At 36.3% G+C, this 18,758-nt stretch overlaps 2 protein-coding genes across 2 annotated transcripts in view; one reads left to right on the top strand and one right to left on the bottom strand.

Annotated features, from left to right (window-relative positions):
* The window catches only part of LOC128986285 (serine protease HTRA2, mitochondrial), a 52,929-nt gene extending 38,862 nt beyond the window's left edge, over positions 1 to 14,067 (bottom strand). The window contains exons 1-3 of the mRNA XM_054406564.1: positions 13,572 to 14,067; positions 6,159 to 6,282; positions 4,435 to 4,524 (exon numbers count right to left, since the gene is read on the bottom strand). Of these exons, the coding sequence (XP_054262539.1) occupies positions 4,435 to 4,524; positions 6,159 to 6,282; positions 13,572 to 14,011 (654 nt within the window). The 5' untranslated portion in view covers positions 14,012 to 14,067. The remainder of the gene's footprint in view (positions 1 to 4,434; positions 4,525 to 6,158; positions 6,283 to 13,571) is intronic.
* Positions 14,068 to 14,842: 775 nt separating this feature from the next.
* The window catches only part of LOC128987137 (uncharacterized), a 69,649-nt gene continuing 65,733 nt past the window's right edge, over positions 14,843 to 18,758 (top strand). Inside the window, exons 1-2 of the mRNA XM_054407860.1 lie at positions 14,843 to 14,963; positions 15,374 to 15,444. The gene's annotated coding sequence lies outside the window, so the exon portion shown is untranslated. The remainder of the gene's footprint in view (positions 14,964 to 15,373; positions 15,445 to 18,758) is intronic.

Here is an 18,758-nt window from a genome sequence, read left to right as displayed (position 1 = left end):
TTCGGTTTCATGTATTCCTCTCAATCAGTTCAAACCTAGGAGGATTAAACATTAATGTTACCTAATTAATGTTAAATCCTCCTAGATTCAAACCTGAAACACCCAAATCGAAACTCGCCTGTCGTTATTTTACCATCGCCTTTTTTAAAATATATTTTTCAAAAAAGAAAGATTATATTGATTTACTTTGGATTTTAAAAATGTTAACGTTTTATTTTGTTAAAGATTTATGGTGATACGTAAATATTGTGGTGTAGTAAAGTATATTATATTGTAGTTAAGTGTTAAATTTTGACATTTTAGGGTAAATCGAGATGAATATTTTTTTATAACATGGGTCTCTCCTACCTTAACATACATACCAAGTTTCATAAACATCGGTTGGAAAAGTGCAAAGATAAATATTTGTATGTAAAAAATAAAAAATGGTGGATATCTGGTTAACGAAACGATTTCGGAAAAAATGTTATCCTTGATTTTCTGTTTATTTTGACCCAAGGAATTACTAGGTAAAGTATCTCCCCGCTTATTTTTAACACCCTGTTTATGATGTATTCTTATAAGTGAAAAATGTAAGCTGGTAATACAGAAAGATGTTTTATAAATAATATGAATGTACTGGTGATCTGTATATTCATCTTTTTCTTGTTCTTAGAACTGTAAATTAAAAGTCCACTCAGCAGTCGCATCGTACGATGTAGTTCTTTCCATGCGTTGCGAAATGCTAAATTTGCCGTCCTCTTCAACCCAAGTTATCTATTGAACCACTGATTGTAAAAAATTAAAAAAATATATATTTTACGCATCACACTTTTGGCTACAACTTTGCCACAGACGAAACCTCTATAACCCAAAAACAAAAAAAATCTCGCATGCTAACTTTTTCATGCTAGAAATCACGATTTAAAACTATTTCACCATACATATCAATTTTTATTAATTAGATCAGTAAATAGTTTAAAGTTCCAACAAAATAGTCATCGAGTAGGACTAACCAAGAACCTCTGCGCCAATTTTCAAAATTTTTTCACAACTTTAAGTACACCAAAACACGAAATTATTGAAGTCATGCGTCGAGAGGACTATCGTTGTTTTTAACAGATTATACTTTTGACCTTCCGGCACTGTTGACTCAGCGAAACTGAACTTATTTTATATTTTATCTTATTTCGTTATATTAAAACTGCTGTTGCATTAGGTCAAATTCCCAATAAGTCAATTGCTTTAACATAGACCACGTTTTTAGCTCGGACTGTACTATTTGACTTACTGGGATTTTTGATCTACAGACACTGCAAACATTGTAGTTTTTGACCTAGCGGCACAGGTATAAATTATTTGACCTTCCGGGACTGTTGACTTTCTGCAACGCGTCCACAACAAATTATTTGTAATAGGCATAGTTGAATGTATTTAGCTTACATTGTATTTGACTGAATTATCATGTAGTTTTGGTTACAGTTCGGTATGCTGAAGTAAATGTTTGAAAGTGATTATTCACAGTTCAGTTACCCGTAACATTACCATAATATCATTTAATTTACAATGTGTATCGAAATTCCTTTGTAGTGTTTTCTGTTGTTTGGTTAACTTTTGTATTTGATCTCAATTTAAAATTAAATTCCACCAATAAGACGAAGAACTGTGAGTGGCTGAAGGGAACTTGAACGTGACCGCTTGCATCAACCTCCCAATGGAGCATTTGACGGATACAGAGCGGCATTACCGTTGGTGATACATCCAAACTCGGACAAATGAACGTTAAATGTTTAAAATGTGGTGGCTTACATTTTAAGCTAGAAAAGACTGCCTGAGACTATTAAATAATTTTTACTCTTTGTTGCCATATATGAAAGGTTCGTTTACCTCATTTGCGGAACTCACCATACTTTCAGGAACTTATTGGAAACTCCCAATCATCTGAAAACAGGGCTGTAGACCTTAGATCCAGAAACTATTTGGATAAAATTTGTCAATTCAAATCCGAAAATCAAATTCAAATGATCAGCTCTGGAGCTCATTTAGATGAGAGTATCACACAGGGGATCTACAATTTTTCAAGAGCCATGACACGTTTTACCACCGAGTAGGTAATATAATTCGTCAAGGTCATTATCCTGATCACGCACAGATGTATAAGTACGACGTTGGCACTAGAACTCAACAGAGCACGGAATACAATTCAAACAAAAAATGCAATGAAAAAATATGCGGTAAATCAAGGGCGGTCCCAGAGCTAATTTTCGGAGGGGGCCATTCTATCGAGGGTGTGGGGGCTATTCTAATCCTAGGCCAGCATGGCCACAACTTCCCCGAGGTATTCCATACCCCCCATTGTGGGAGGGAGGTCCGGGAAATTTTGGAAAAATTATACTTACAAAGTCGACATTTTAAGCACTCTGACGAAGAAAAAGTTTTATCTCGTAATCTGAAATGGAAAGTTTAAGTGCAAAACTTCCTTTTTCCATTGAAAAAACTTTTTCTGTTCTTACTGACCCTCACCTATCTATTTTTAAATGTTTTGTTTCTTAATGTCGACGCGCATTGTATTCCTTCAACAATGATTGTTTCAGAAAATAAAAAAGTTCCTCGCTTACTACATTTTTGACATTTTTAGTAGTTTTAAAAAACTACCATCAATCTTAATTTGCCTAAATAAACTAGAAAAAAATATGTTAATGTTCAAACTAACTACAAAGTAATAAGCACTGACTAAAACATATAAATTTGAAATCTTTATGTTAAAAAATAAGTGTAGCAGAGCAGGATGAAAGAATGTATGTTTGTGTAAAAGAGAGAGGTTCATTCGGCCCGCCGGCCTCAGTATCCCACCATTTTGAATGGTGGGCACGGCCCGTTTTTCCACCACACAGCGCGCCAGTATCCAGGGGAGTATTTTAGAGTATTTTAGCATACTCCGTATTAAGTTATAATAGATGGTATCCGTACGACATTTCCGAGCCAGGCGTATCTGGGACGTTGTTGATGTATACACTTGAACGCACATGTCTACGTGGGTGAATAGACTGTAGAAACGTCAGTGAGGTAGTCAGGTAGACATCGGCAACGTCGCACTCGTAGTACTGTAATGGTGGTTGCTCAATCTTGAGTCTAGACTAACCTAACTTAGAAAACAGCTAACCAAAGCTTAAGCCTTAAACGCTTCCATTACTTCCCATTATAATTTTGTCATGTGCTTGTGCTTAAGTGGAGGGATGCACATAGGTTCAATCTTGTAAAACTGTGTTACTAACAAAAACCCATAACAAAACAAATACTCAACTGACTACTGAGCCACTAGTGGGTAGTAGGATGTACTGTATGACTGACGCACTGACGTGACGAAGGCATAGGATGGCGGGAAACGGGATGCAATTTTTCAAATTAAAGCTTGAAAAAAAATTTAAAAACCTGATTCTCGGGGGGGGGGGGCATGGCCCCTATGGCCCCCTATCTGGAACCGCCACTGCGGGAAATAGAGTCAAAATGCCAACTCATTTGCCCAATCTTTTAAAACCTTGTCAGAAATTTGTAGGGACAAGAGCTCCAAGGAGTCAAGTGAGATTCTTATGAGCATAGTAAGAGACAAAAGAAGTTACTTCCCTGGTTGGCGTCAGGAGAGGGATTTAGCTACATTAGGTCTGAAAAGCTCACTTTACAGTGTGTGGTTACTACATTCTCATAGAGGGCACCCACCTACAGTACATAAGAGAAACAAAAGCAGTTATGAGAGGGGATCTATATTTAAATATTGTAGATTACTTTAAAAAATGTTTACAACATAATATTTTTCGTATTTCTATAATCAGTCATAGGTCATAGAAATTACTTTGTACTCTCTCTTTGAAACTCTTTGATTGGGGTCTTGATGTTTATTATCTAGTCATGATTAAAATACTACTTCGGTGCGGGAGGGACGGGTTCAATCCCCGGCACATCCACAAAACTTTAATGGGTTTGGACCGCTTTCCCTTAAAAGTGTTTGACTTCATTACAAAAATGCCACTGGCGTATATACGAGCAAAAAAAAAAAAAAAAAAAAAAAAAAAGGGCATCTTAAGGCAATGGGGATCTTGTTTTTAGTGTTGACTGATGTAATACAGAATCCCATGCTAAAGACGTCTATTTACTCCCCCCCCCCGGTATAGATAGTACATGAGGAATGTATTGTTTGGATGTAAAGAGCTAGAGCAGAGCTACAGTAACTACAAAAGTATTTTTAAAAGACCAAAAAAAATTAGTACATTGGATGTTTTTTTTAAATGAAGTAAACTACATTATAACAAAGTTATTTGGGAAGTTCTGATTAATTGATTATGCCTCTCTTAAAGTTTTCAATGTTGTTTTATTATTTTAAGTATGTGATTGCTAGAATAGCCTCTAACACGTGTTATACATAGGCAAATACTAACTTGTTAAAGATAGTTTACTTACATCAGTTGTGATCTTAAGTAAGGCCAAATCTGATTTTAAATCATAATCTTGAATAATTGCTCTATGAGTGGAGCCATCAGTTAGCTTCACCTGGAACATAACAACACATATTTTCTTAGCGTAAAAGTATTCTGTTAGGCCTACCTACAGAATCTTTAAAGAGTAAAATAGTAAACAGTAGCCTAAAGTAATATTTTCATTTTCCAATGCTTCTAATTGATGTATTCTCTCAAATTTAGATGTCGTAGGCCTAATCAATTAAGGAAGTCTATTGAATTCCGATTTCATAAAATCGATTAATCTTCACAGCCTCCATTAAGATGAGAGATCTACATGGAAGTAAATTTAAGTATATTTTAGTAAAGTTATCACGATTTAACTTTTAACATAATCTTTGCACATATTGGCATAAAAATATCCCATGGTTCTTACAACAAATTAATTCCTTTTTAAAAACTTAAGGCACTATACATAGTCGAACATGTTGCCCGAGCCGCTTGTTCCCAACAGCTCTGCCAACATGTTCGACCGTGTATGGGCGCCATTCCAACATGCTTGACAGATATGTTGGGTTCAACGCTCGGCTCGACAGGACGGGCCACCACGAACCGAGCGTCAAACATGTTGGGTCTTGTATGGGCAACGTCAAGCAGCTGAAGGAAAATGGCCTCAGTCTGTCCAGCCTGGAGCGGTATCCGCATCCACTATCCAGTTGTGTTTTCTGTCCAAAGTATTGTTTATTTACAGTTTATTGTGTTCATTTGTACTTGTTTGTTTGTTTGGTGTGTGTATTTATTTAGTGTAGTGAGTGTAAGAGATATCTTTCAATGACATTTAAACTTTCTGGACAAATTGATTGCCTCATACCTGTATCTTCCTTTTGTATACGTTGTAAAACAAGTCCAAGAAGCTCTTCATAGGTGTCCTGATTCATTCGTAAATAGTTTCTAAAGTCTTCTGGGTAACTGGATGCAAGTTCAGACAGTAACAACATGTGACAAAACTTATTTCTGTCCAAAAGCCACTTTTTATACCACACGCGTCACTGTTTTCTTTTTTTCTTTTCAATACATAACTAACATCCACAAACTGCCAAAGCCGAGTTAAAATCCATCGCGCTAAACTGACAACCTCAGCTACTACACTACAGTACAGTTCAGCCATAGTTTCAGTGCGCGCGGCGAGAACTGGACAGGTCTAGGTAAGGGGGTTGGCGGGGTACTTTTGAGAAAACATTAAATTTGTGTCTTGCTAATCAGTGTGACTCGCTCACCCCAACCCCCAGCTCTGCTAATAACTGGCGAATGTTTTAGTAGCGATCCGTCCACGCGCACAGAAGTTTTTGCCAAACTGTATACTAGCAGGCTCGATCTGCGGTTTGCCTGTGTATGTCAACAAACCGTGCATGTGCGATTTGGATTGGGGTTTTGGACGCATCCAAACCTCCAACCTGATACCCAACAACCCAACCAACTCGGCCAACATGTTCGACCGTGTATGGCAGGGGATGGAGCCTGACAGGAGAGTGCCAGCGTTGTCTTCTTTCAACTGCATATCTGAACAGGAATTGTATAAAATATGTAGTAGTATTAAGCTTTACAACAAGTCATGAAAATATCGTGGCCATCTAATGGTATTTGTTTATTAAGCAAGATTAAACATTTGAAAAGTACAAAAGATTGCAAAGTTACTGTTTAGATTACCAATAATGAGTTTCAACTTACTTGAACCTTGCTGCCTGGTTTGGACACCACTACGTGAGCATTTGTCAGTATCAGACCATCACTGCTCACAATGAATCCAGATCCATTTGATAGTGTTGTCGGGGCTCCAGTAAAAACCTCTACCCTGGATAACACAATTTTCTTAAACTTTCACAGTAATGTAGTAGGCCTTCAGAAAAACAATAACTTACTAGAGCTTGCCTCATGGTGGAAAACTCAAACAAAGATATGTATTGAGCAAACTTCTCTAACCCCACGCTGTAAATAAAACATGTGATTGGAATTTCTTCAGTTTATTGTTTTGATTTTCTGTTTATATTTTGTTGTTTAATCAGGGTGGCTGTCATAAGTGTTGTAATAAACTGATTTTGCTAGTGGGATAAAAGAAAAGTAAGAACTGTTAAAGAACCATTTAATAGACTAATAGTTTGTTTACATAACAACTTAAACAAACTAACATTATAATAATCAGATTTACATTATACAGCTGTTACAGGACTGAGTAAATCATTTTTTATCTCAACACTTCCCCTAAAAAATGACACTTTACTCAGACAAGAAAACTGCTGCTCATGTATCCTTACATCTTGTAGTATTCTCTTGAGCCACACCGCTTCCCCTACAGCCAAACTTGCAGCAATCTGCAGCAATCAACTCAAATTCTGTAGTTGACAAAGCTTCACATTTCTGCCGTTTATTACACCAGAACACTGGACTAAGTGCCTTTATTTCCTCATCCATTGCCTTGACCCAATGATGAGAATCCTTGCATGTCACCGCTTCCTTATACTTGGTAGGTTCTGCAACACATGTCAAAAGGGCACAATCAGCAAGTTTCACAGGAGGCTTCAATTTTGATCTATCTCTGAAACTATACCTCTGTCCTTCTTCGTCAGGTAAACTTGCAGTTGTTGAAGAGTTGGTTTCAGTTGTAGGAAACTTTTTGTTTTGTTCCACAGGCTCCTTGAAGTCAACCAAATATCAATTGCCACCAACTGATAACACAGGCATTGGGCCACAAACATCAGCATTTATGCGATCCCCAGGTTGATTAACTTGTTCTTTGCGAGTATCAAAACTCAACCGATGCATTTTGCCAACAATACAAGCGTCACATATCTCAGACTTAGTACCTGAATTTGAGAATTCAATACCATTTTTCTTAAGGTATGTCAAAACATAACGCTTATTTTGATGGCCTAATCTCTCATGCCACAGTTGTAAATCATCTCTCAAAGCAATTTGAGCTTCAGCATCTTTAATAGGAATAACTTTCATATTCATAATGAAAAATCCATTCTTTCTATGTGATTGAGCAACCAAAACACCATTCTTGAAAAAATTACATTTGTCCTTGCTGAAAGTAGAAATTATACCTTTGTCCAACGTAGAGGAAATTGAAAATAAGTTCTTGCCTACTTCAGGAACGTACCAAACATCTTCCAAATGATTTTTCTGACATTTTCCTCCCACAATCATCTCTACAATTATGTTTCCCTTGCCGAGTGCTTCCATGGTTTGACCGTTTCCAACTCCAACATGCTTAACTGTTGAAAATGCCTTGTAGATCACAAACCATGATCTGTTCATGTGCTGCGTAGCTCCAGAATCTGCAATCCAATTACATTCTTCGATGCATTCTTGTGAGCGATCACAATGTCCAACAAAAGCACTTCCAGGTTTTAGTGACTGTTTGACATTAGGACAATCCCTCTTCATGTGTCCAAGCTGGTTACATGAAAAGCATTTAGGTCTCCATTTCTTTTTCTTATTTTCAGCTCCAACATCACTGACGGTAATTATGCTTGATGTTGATTTCACACGGTTAGAGTTAGGTTGTGAGAAAGTTTTATGTTTTTAACCAGTGTAAAATGCAGCATTAGACTCCTTTACACTTTCTCAGTAGGCTATTTGAAGGTTTAGCCATCTGATAAGGGCCGAGCACCATGTCGTCGATCATAATTTCGTTTGTAGTTTTGTCTATAATGATTCTCCTTCTCTCGGAGATGACTGAAGTCTGGCTTTTTCTCCAGATGACATGGTAAGGTAGGCAAATTGTCCCGTAGTCTACGTCCGTATAATAACTGAGCTGGACTGTAACCGTTGGCAAGTGGAGAGTTCCTGTAAGACAACAAAGCTAAATATGGATCTCCTTTGTTCTTCTTTAGAACAGCTTTTGCAATTTTGACAGCTGCTTCGGCTGAGCCATTGCTCTGATGAAACTGAAGACTGCTTGTTTTGCATAAAAAGTTGTACTCTTTGGCAAATTTTCTGAATTCAGCACTAGTGATGCCGAACTGCGTTCCACTGTCTGAGTATAAGACTTCAGGAATACCGTGGCGAGATAACGTTGACTTGCATTTCTCAATTACTTCAGAGGCAGTGAGCGATTGTAGGGTAGCAATCTCAAAATACCTTGAGAACTGATCTGTTATAACAATGAACCATTTACCATCGAGCTTGAACAAATCCATTGCTGCCTTTTCCCATGGACGTTTCGGAAACTCGGAAGGAATGATCGGCTCATTTCGATTTTCTCTGTGTTTGATGCATGTTGGGCATGAAGCTACCATCATATTTATATCTGATGCCATTCCTGGCCACCATAAACTGAATCTAGCCTTTTCTCGACATTTGGTGGCTCCTAGATGACCGACGTGTATTCTATGAAGCATTTCTTGACAAAGACTTGATGGTACTATTATTCTAGAATTGCGTAAAAGTAAGTTGTCCATCAGTGATATCTCATCTTTAACTGAGAAGTAAGGGACTAGTTGAGATGGAAGTTGTGATTTTTCTGGCCATTCATTATGACAGTATACTGCAATCTTTCTGAAGATGGGATCTGATTGTTGAGCTTCCCGTAACCTGTTTATGTTTTCATCAGTTGTAGGTATGTTTTCAACCACATTTTGAACATTCAATTTCTTCTTCCATGTCATATGTTTCCTTGCTTGGAATGGGGCATCTTGAAAGGCAGTCTGCTGGTGCAAGGTGTTTTCCAGGCGTAGGGGAAATTGTGCTTCAACAGAGGTTGGTGCAGAAAACAGTATTCAGCAACTTATCCTGAAATCGGCTTTTTAATTTAAACATGTTGAAAATTGTAAAGTAAAAAAAACATGTAGGCCTACTTGGCTATGTAACGAGTTGGCAATAGTAGGCTTGTTCTTACAAGGACTAAACAGATATACTGTATTCCTATTTCCTATTAATTGAATATATATTTCCTATTTATTGTATTAATCCAATAGCATAGCCTAGGAATAGTCCTTGACAAGAGCTGTTAGCAGGAGCAAACTAAGCTATTTTTCCAATATGTAAGTTTCATGTTATATGGAGATTTTTTCCTTACAATTATTACATAGTCTAGGCATGTCTTAAATCTCATCAGGAAATTTACTAAGCCTTTGAAAAATCTTCGTTTAATCTAACCAAGGAAGGACTTGTGATGATGAACCACAATCAACAGCTGAAGCAAAGGTTGATAGACCAGCTTTCTCAGTAGGCTATTTTAAGGTTTAGTGATGGTTTCCATTAAAACCCATCAAGTTTGAACTATCGATAAAATAAAGAAACTAAATTGATTACTAATTTCCCTGTCAATCACTAGCAAGCATTTAATAGCTTCTCTTGTCACCGGTAACGTTAAACGTCGTCTGCATCTAGAAATTTTATTTTATCTGACAGCAATCCCCAGGCCCCCTAGCTGTTAGTCGTCATTAGTAGATTAGAGTCTAGCCCCAGTCCCCCATTGAGGGGTGTTGAATTATTGTTATACATCCTTGGCAAATTTAAAATCTCTAGTAACATATATCTAACAGCCCCTTTCAAACTTATTCCCTATAAAAATAAAAGGGGGGAATTCAAAACTTGGGGGGGAGTGAAAGGCCAAGACCAAGAAGCGTAAAGAAGTCAAGAAGGCAATACAAATAAAAATAACTGTAAGATGGTTATTACCGAAAAGTAGTTTTTAAAAGGCTTCTGTTCCGTATAAAAAAAGTCAGAAGCTTAAAAATTTATTTCCCATAAGAAAAGGTTGGGGGCGGAATTCTTAAAAAGGGTTATTATAGGAAAGTTTAACTTTTAAAAAATTGTCTAGTTTGTTTGAGGGACAGGAAATATTTATATTTCGGGGGGGGGGGGGGGGGGGGTTGTTATTGTAAAACGCACTTTTCAAGAAGGACGCAAGACCTAAAGACCTACAAGCGTTCCAAATTTCAGATGTCCAGTTTATGTAGAAGTGGGTAACCGTGATTTAGACTGATGCACTTGTGCACTTGTAGGAATGACATTGGGGAAGTCAATATTTTGGAAGGGGGTTATTATTATTTTCAAAAGTCAATTTCCGAAAAGGGTGCAAGACCAACAATCGGGCCAAATTTCAGTATCTCCAACTAATCTAAAAATGGGTAAACGTGATTTAGACCGATGCACCTGTAAGAATAACATTTGGGGGGGGGGGAGAAATTCGATATTTGGGGGGGGGGGGGTTATTATTGTAGATGTCAGTTTTAAATGAGAGCTCAAGATCTACAATGGTGCCAAATTTCAATCTCCAGCTAATCTAGAAGGGGGTAAACGTGATATAGACCGATGCACCCGTAGTGACTATAGGAAAGATATAAGGAGAAATCGATTTTGGAGGGGGGGAGGGGGATTTTTATATGGTTCATTTTATATTCACCTTGGTATTAGCTCTAATACAGTAAAGTGTGTATAGTTTCAATACCCTTGTGCCCATATAACATGTAAAGAGTCCTTTTAAAACTTTGTAAATGTTATGGAGCTCGTAAACATATTTCACATTTTGACATTAAACTTAAGTTTTAGGGGTTAAGGAGTAAAGTTACGAAAAAGCATGTACAGTGTAGAATTTAAGGTAAACTAAGGAAAATACAAAGCATTAATAATAATTGCAAAAAAATCGCAAAGGTAGGAAAAAGTAGCGAAAACAAAAAAAAAAGGCTTAAAAGGAGAGAGTTCCGCCATTTTGGATTTTTGGGGTGGTTAAAATTTGAAAATGGGAATTTTGCAAATTTCACTGTTAATTTAAGATCCCATACTACGTTACTGCCAAATTTCAAGTCTCTATCACGTTTCTAAGCCTTTCAGATGAGCACACCAAAGTCGGCCACTTTCAATGTTATTCTCCATAAGAATAACATGGGGCTCGTAAAAACTTTCAAATTTCGACATTAAAAATAAGTTTTGGGGGTCAAAGAGTAAAGTTACGAAAAAACATGTAGTGTGTAAAATTTAAAGTAAAGTAAGGAGAATACAAAACATTAACAATATTTGTACAAAAATTATTTAGGCAAGAAAACATGGCGAAAACCGTTAAAAATGTTGAAAACATTTACCAAATTTTGAAAGTAGGGCGTTTTTTGAAGAGCCAAAAATGTGGATAACACTCAGATAATAGCCTCCATGTCCACGCAACGTTGCAATAGGAAATTAAACGGCTGCGACCAGCTGTATGAAGCCAAGAAAGTAGGCCTAATTTGTTTGAAAATCTCAGTTTGAAAGATGCTGTTTCACGTAAGGTTGTGATAAAAACACTATCTCAATTAATGTTAATGTAGCGAGAAAAGTAGCTAAAATTCCGCTACAACTACTTTTAAAATGTAGCTAGCTACAGCTAAAGCTACAAAATCTTAAAAAAAAAAGTAGCGTAGCTACAGCTAACGCTTCAAAAAAGTAGCGCGCTACTGTAGTGTCGCTACTTGTAGCGCGCTACTTCCAAACACTGACTGATAGGCCCTAGGGCCTACTACAAAATCTCAGACATTGTGTCTAACCACACTTTCTCACAGCTCGCCTCATGAAGAAAGAAGACCCTGATACAGATGAAAATGTTACGATTCCCTGATCGGCTGATTTTGGAGAAGACGCCCGATGTAAGATGTAAGACACAACTTAAGTGGTCCATTAAAAGTTCCTCTATACCCAACTTCTCAGCGCATTTCCGCAGGAACAATGCCTCCTAGCCCAGTCTCTAGCTCTTTTGAAAAAATGCTACAGTTATGGGCGTTCATCAATATGGGTTGAAGGGGCTCCAGTCCCCACTATGAGACCTAACGTTAACCAAATGACCCAACGTTAAAATCTTAAATGATTTAAAGATTTTGCAAGTTAATAAGTTAACATAAAATTGACCAAGCAGATTGGCTACCTACAAAATTCTGTACTGTAACATCAAACATTTAAATTAGTTACTTAACCCTCCGAGTGTCACGCGTCGAGTTTAAGACGCACAACACACTTTGTGTAGGGTCACGCGTCGAGTTTAAGACGCACAAACATCGTTTACGGCGAAGGCTCTATGACTGACTGAATCGGATTGAACTGGATCGAGTTAGGTATCGTTCTTTCCGTAATATTCTAAGCTTTCTCCAGAGGTCTGTCTCTAGGCGCTATTCATTTTAGTTCCGAAAATATTGTAGCAGACAGCTGACGTGCGTGTATTTGTAAACAGCTCGGTTCCCCCGAACCGATGACTGATGTGTTTTATTACGTATATCATTGTTTTAGTGTTAAAAATCAAAAGTAGTGATATACGTGGTGCATTATAAGAAGATTTAAGTGGTTTTGAAGTGCTGGTTGATGATCCTGAAGAAGTAGGTAGTGATATTGATGTAAATTATCAGCCAGATTCCTAGCTATGGTTAGGCTATGCATTCTTAGCTAAACGCTATGTACTGAAATCCGTTTTTCGCTCATAACTTATTTATTTGATAACTTACCTCGCTATATGATTATATATTTGTAATCCTCATTAAATTTAGAACAAAGTGGCTATTTTCAAATATTTATAGGCCTATAATTTATACAATTTCATTGAGCGCGAACTTATTTTTTTTTTGAAAATTTTCGAAATTATATTTTTTTTTTACCTAAAAATTTTTTTTTTTTAAATGTTCCTTATGTTTTATATATAATATTGAAGCCCATGATTTTCCAAACAAAATGGTATATAGAACATTAGAATTAACATTGTTTTAAGCTTCTCACATCCGTTTTAATAAAACCTTGCAAAGGGGCCAAAAATAGGTGGACATTAAGGCCTAAACTATGGACACTCGGAGGGTTAACTTAGTACATTGACTGCACTTTACCTTCGATCCTACACTCATTCGAATGAAACAATCGATTAATCGATATATCGATCGATATTTTCATTTGAATGAGTGTAGGACCTAAAGTAAAGTGCAGCCCTTAAATTATAAACATTCTGTACACCTAGCCACCCTTATGGACAAGCTAAGATGGACGCCTATTGGCTACAGTAGGCCTAGGCCTAATTAGGTATAGAAGCCTATAAAATAAGTAGGCACTTAGCCTTTCATTTTCATTTTATTTAGGCTAGGAACTTTGATCCAAACATAAGCTTAACAGTCAGTTTGCTAAACCTACCTTTTTGAATCTTGTATTTCAATGTATACTAATGATGATCCACATTTATCAACGACATCAGCAATAAAGTTAAATTGTTTTCTTAAACTGTTCTTGTTTGGAGAAGAGTTGTCAGTGGGGTTAGCCGCAGCGACTGAGGGGAATCTACAACTTTTTAAGAAGTCCAATGAGCAGCCGTGGTTTTTATTCCATTTTTCCAGTAATATTAAAATTCCTACTCCACTTAGAACTCCAATACCAACGCCAATTTTTAATTTCGAAGACCCACTAGGCCTACTTCCAAAATAACCTTCATCACTCCTTCTCTGAGATTTAAAATGTTTTAAATTGTCGTGATTTGTTTGGTTAAAAGTTGGTAAAAATCGTACGCTAAAATAATTCGATCGTTTTATAAAATTTACATTGTTTTTCACATTATTAAAAAACGAAAGAAATTTCATATCTACCGAATATAAAAGCACTAAGTTTTAACTTGTAAAATTTTGATTTGATTAGTAAAAAATTAATGTAAACAAAACAAACAGAAAGAAGTAGAAAATAGGTATAAGAACGAGAAGAAGAAGAAATGAATGACAGCACAGACAGGAGTACAAGCTGAACCTAAAAATAATACTGTGCATGACAATATGATATACTGTATAATTATTTTTTATTTACTTATTTATAATAGTATAGATTTATTTGACGGTAACAGCCATTTACAATAAGAGAGTCATTTACCCCAAATATGAAAATGTATGAAGATTTTGTTTATTACATTTTTTTGCTGCTTGGTTACTCTGTACAGTTTTAAAACTGTTTTAATAAAAAATATAGCGTGCAAATGTTTTTTTTTCGTTTATTAAATTTAGTACGCAGGACGCACAACCTCCACTCGTGGCCGCATTTAACTCCAGACCACGGCCTTCAAAGTGACAACGTTGCAAGTAGGGCTGCAACAGCTGTTTTGTTTGGAAGCAGATAATAAATGGTAATGCCGCCGTAGCCCCTAGGTCTAGCCTGAAGCATGGATAAAACATACTCCTCAAGGACTATTATAATATTATAATATTATAAAATATAATATTATAATATCATAAAACATACTCCTCAAGGACAAGCTGTGAACTTTTTGACATCGCCACATCAAGTCCACGTGGACTGTCTCAACCAATCAGAGAAGATTATCCAACAATCAAACCCTCTGATTGGCTGTCTCTATAGGCTGATAGGAGGACGTCAATTCCAACATAGACCAACAGTGGACACTCTCCAGAAAGTCTTCGGTCCGGTCACCGCGTTCGGGAGTTGAAGTTTTCGGTCGTGGGTGTAGTGTTCTTTTTAAAATGGCCTGTTGCTTTTAAAGGCAGATTAAAATTCTTCAGTGAAGAGTGTAGTGCAACAAATCCATCAGTAGGCCTATGTTAAATTTGTAGTTTATTAAACTAAAAATTTTAGTCCTGCTCGCTTACTCAGGGATAAATAATTTAAGGTTCCAGAAGTTAAATTTCTATATTTTTTTTATTTAATCAATTTACTTCATTGAATTTAAACAGTAGGCCTAATTAATATTTTATTATTTCGTTTTAAATTTTTAATATCACTTCGAAAACCACTTTTTTAGGTACAGGGTGCCCAAAACCGATATATCCACTCAAAACTCAAACTCGAAAATTTTGACGAAGACAATACTTTCTCCATATGCTAAGGTATAGGGGGAGAAAGTAGAAAGCACTTTATAACACTTTTTTTCTTATTTCGAAACGTTTTAATTTTTTTTATTTCAATGACATTTGAAATTTTATAAAATGTCCATGGTAAAGCAATGTCGTTGGTTTTTTTTTAATACAGCGTCTTTAATGGGAAAAACACGAAATTCTGTAACGACCATAACGTAAGTATAAATTAAATAATGAATATTTAAAATAGTTAATAATGTTATTTTTATAAATATGTTTTGCTGTAAATACATTAGGTTTTAGGGGCAGTTTTCAACAAACGGCTCACTAAGCCTTTGGTAAATTTGGTCTTTCTAAAAAAAAAATCGAAAAACTAAAAAAAATTAAAAAGCTTTAAAAAATCTCGTTGAGTTATTTGTATAACTCCGAACAAACGTTCCCGATATATGAAAAACCTTAATGTTTTTTAAGAGGCGTCCTTCTTGTGTGTATAAAACCTTGGAATATGATGAAATATCAATTTTTGAATTGTTTAAGATCCAAATCATAAACTTTATGGCCAGGGACAATGTTACGGTCTGGAATTTATGTTTAACGAGAATCACTCTATATTCATCTTGTGTATTGCCTTCCGGATTACTTCATGAATTGTATACAAGAGGTTAAGTTACCTTGATTCTGTCCAAGTAATCCTTAAGTCGTCATTAGTGCGACCGGTTTCGATGTCTATGGCATCATTGTCAAGCTGAACGTAAAAATCGCTCCTAGGAGGTCGTCATGAGTCTTGAAACACACGTAACACATAACATATAACACGTACACAAACAAAAAACGATAAAATGCATGGTCACACAACTAATTTACAACACAGCGGCGGGTACAGGGTGTAGGTCTAGACTGACGCCATGTCTTCCTCTCCCCACCTTCCCCCTCGAGTTATCAGCTGTTGATAATATTTCGTCGATGTTTAAAGCTGTCTCATAAATTATATTGGATTCAAATGAGGATTTATCATTTAGGATGTGTTGGGGGTGTTTTTTGCCGGCCTTGTAAATTTCGTATTCCTCAATAGTATCTAATAACCTTCCTCTTCCTTTATGGGATCGTAGAACTTCTAGATTGGTGTTAAAATCTGTATATTCATGGTTGTTATTAATTAAATGTTCAGCAAATGCGGAGTTAGGTTGGTTAACAGATGGTTTCGGGAGATGTTCTTTAAAACGTGTTTTAAATGACCGTGAAGTCTGACCAATATAAAAGCTTGGACAACTGTCACAATTCAGTTTGTATACACCTGAATTTTCTGTTTGGTCGTCACGTTTTGTTTTCTTATCTTTTAATACTGATGAAAGTTTATTTGAAGTTTTAAATGAGACGATAACTTGGTTTTTAGACATTTCTCTGCTTAATGTATGGTTGAGATAGCTGCCAAATTCGGTGGAAACGTATTTCGGTCTGTCTAAGGTTGTTTTTATGCGGCTATTTTTGTTCTTATGTTTCAAGATTAGTTTGTCGATGATATTGCTCCTGTAACCGTTAGCTATTGCAATATATTTAATGGTATTGACCTCTTCGTTGTAGTTTTCTTCAGACATCGGGATTGATAGTAATCTATTAACAAAACTGTGATAAGCTGCCAATTTCTGGTTTTGTGGATGGTGTGAACTGTTATGGATGGTCTGGTGTGTGGTTGTAGGTTTTCTATAGATTTTAAAAACGAGTTTGTTTTTATCAGAACATCTTGAGATACTAAGGTCTAGAAAATTCAGTGTTTTATTGCTTTCGGTTTCGAGAGTAAACTTTATGTTTTTATGTAAGCTGTTCATGTAAGTTAGTAGCATTCCCAACTGTCGCTTTGTGCCATTAAACAGGACAATAGTGTCGTCCACATAACGATGATAAAATACCATTTTTTCTCTCAGGCGGTTTTTATCAGACCATAAATGTTTATTCTCAAGGTCGTTTAAATATATCTCTGCTAATATGGATGATAGTGGAGAACCCATCGCTAACCCTTCTTTTTGTAAAAATATTTTGTCTTCAAACTGGAAATAATTCTGTTTCATAATAGTTTCGGTGAGTCTTATGAGGTTGGTTACTGCTTCTTTGCATAAAGATGAGTTTGTTAATAAGTTCTTTTCGAGTATTGAAAGGGATTCATTTACTGGTACATTTGTGTACAGATTAACTACATCGAATGATGCTAGAATGTAACTATCTTTTAGTGTGACATGATTTATCATATTTACAAGATCAGTACTATTTTTTAGACTAGAACTTTTGTCAAACTTGACCTCGTGTCGTATTATGGAGTCCAATTTCTTTGCAACTTTGTATCCTGGGGATGGAATGAAATTTACAAGTGGCCTTATGGGTATGTCCGGCTTATGAATTTTGGGCAACCCTCTAAAAATAGGAGCCTGTGGGTTGGTTACTTTTAGACTTTTCATCTCAGTTTTTGTCAGTAGCTTTGTGCTAGCATTAATTTGTTTATTAATTTCTTTAGAATATTTAGCTGTCGGGTCTTTGCTCATTTGGTTTATGTCGTTAGCCTCGAAAAATGCGTAAACTTTGTTTAAGTAGTCACGCTTGGGAAGAATAACTATCGAGTTTCCTTTATCAGCTTTGCAAATCACGGCATGGTTCACCGCGACTTTATCTCTAATGCGTGTAGCTACTTTCCTCAGTGACCTATGTTTGACATGTTCAGCCCTGTCAAATCGACTACCTGCTACATTCCTGGCTTTTTTAACAATTGTGGCTCGAGCTAATGTTCTGGAATTTTCGTCTTGAAAAATGTACCTTAAGGGACACGTGTGATGGTCGTAAATTTCGAGACATAAAAATACGGAAGAATACCTAGGAACCTATTTAAAACCAAATAAATGTTTGTAACACGTTGTCCCCGTCCCAAAAATATTAAAAATTTAATAATGTACTGCAAAATACAGTATCTACGAAATAAAAGGCCAGGGACATTGAAGCGTACGTTTCAAAATTTTCACTCACAAATACTGCAATCCTAGGCCACGGCCTGGTAGAATTGGCAACGTCGCAAGTGGTGTTGTTTAGAGACAGACTGAAGAGACAGTCCCGTCCACTGAGCTAAAATTATAACTGGAGGTAGCACTGCCATGGCAGAAGTCTGTCAAAAGCGAGTCGCTGATTTTGTTAGGTTGGTATAGCAGTAAGTTTTCTTACCATAGCAATAACATGGCTTCTTATAACTAGATTGTATAGCAGTGAGTTTTTTTGTCAAAGCAATAACATGGCTTCTTATGGACACCCACCTCACGCAAACATGGCGGCTGGCGACACGCATCTTTGACATTCAGTGCTACCTCCAGTTAGAATTATAGCTCAGTGGTCCCGTCCCATAAGAAAACATGGCAGACAGGTGACATCAGCTCATTAATTCGCACTTTATTGATTTAATTTTAAATTTATGAACATAAATTTATTGAAATATTGAAAATACAGAATTGAAAACCAAAACAATATGAATTACAAATCTATATCTGTACATTTT

This window comes from Macrosteles quadrilineatus, unplaced genomic scaffold (assembly GCF_028750875.1).
Source record: "Macrosteles quadrilineatus isolate MER2022 unplaced genomic scaffold, UCM_ALF_1.0 Scaffold_2__2_contigs__length_208266976, whole genome shotgun sequence".
NCBI classification, from domain to species: Eukaryota; Metazoa; Arthropoda; class Insecta; order Hemiptera; family Cicadellidae; genus Macrosteles; species Macrosteles quadrilineatus.
This window is presented reverse-complemented; position numbering and strand designations above follow the sequence as displayed.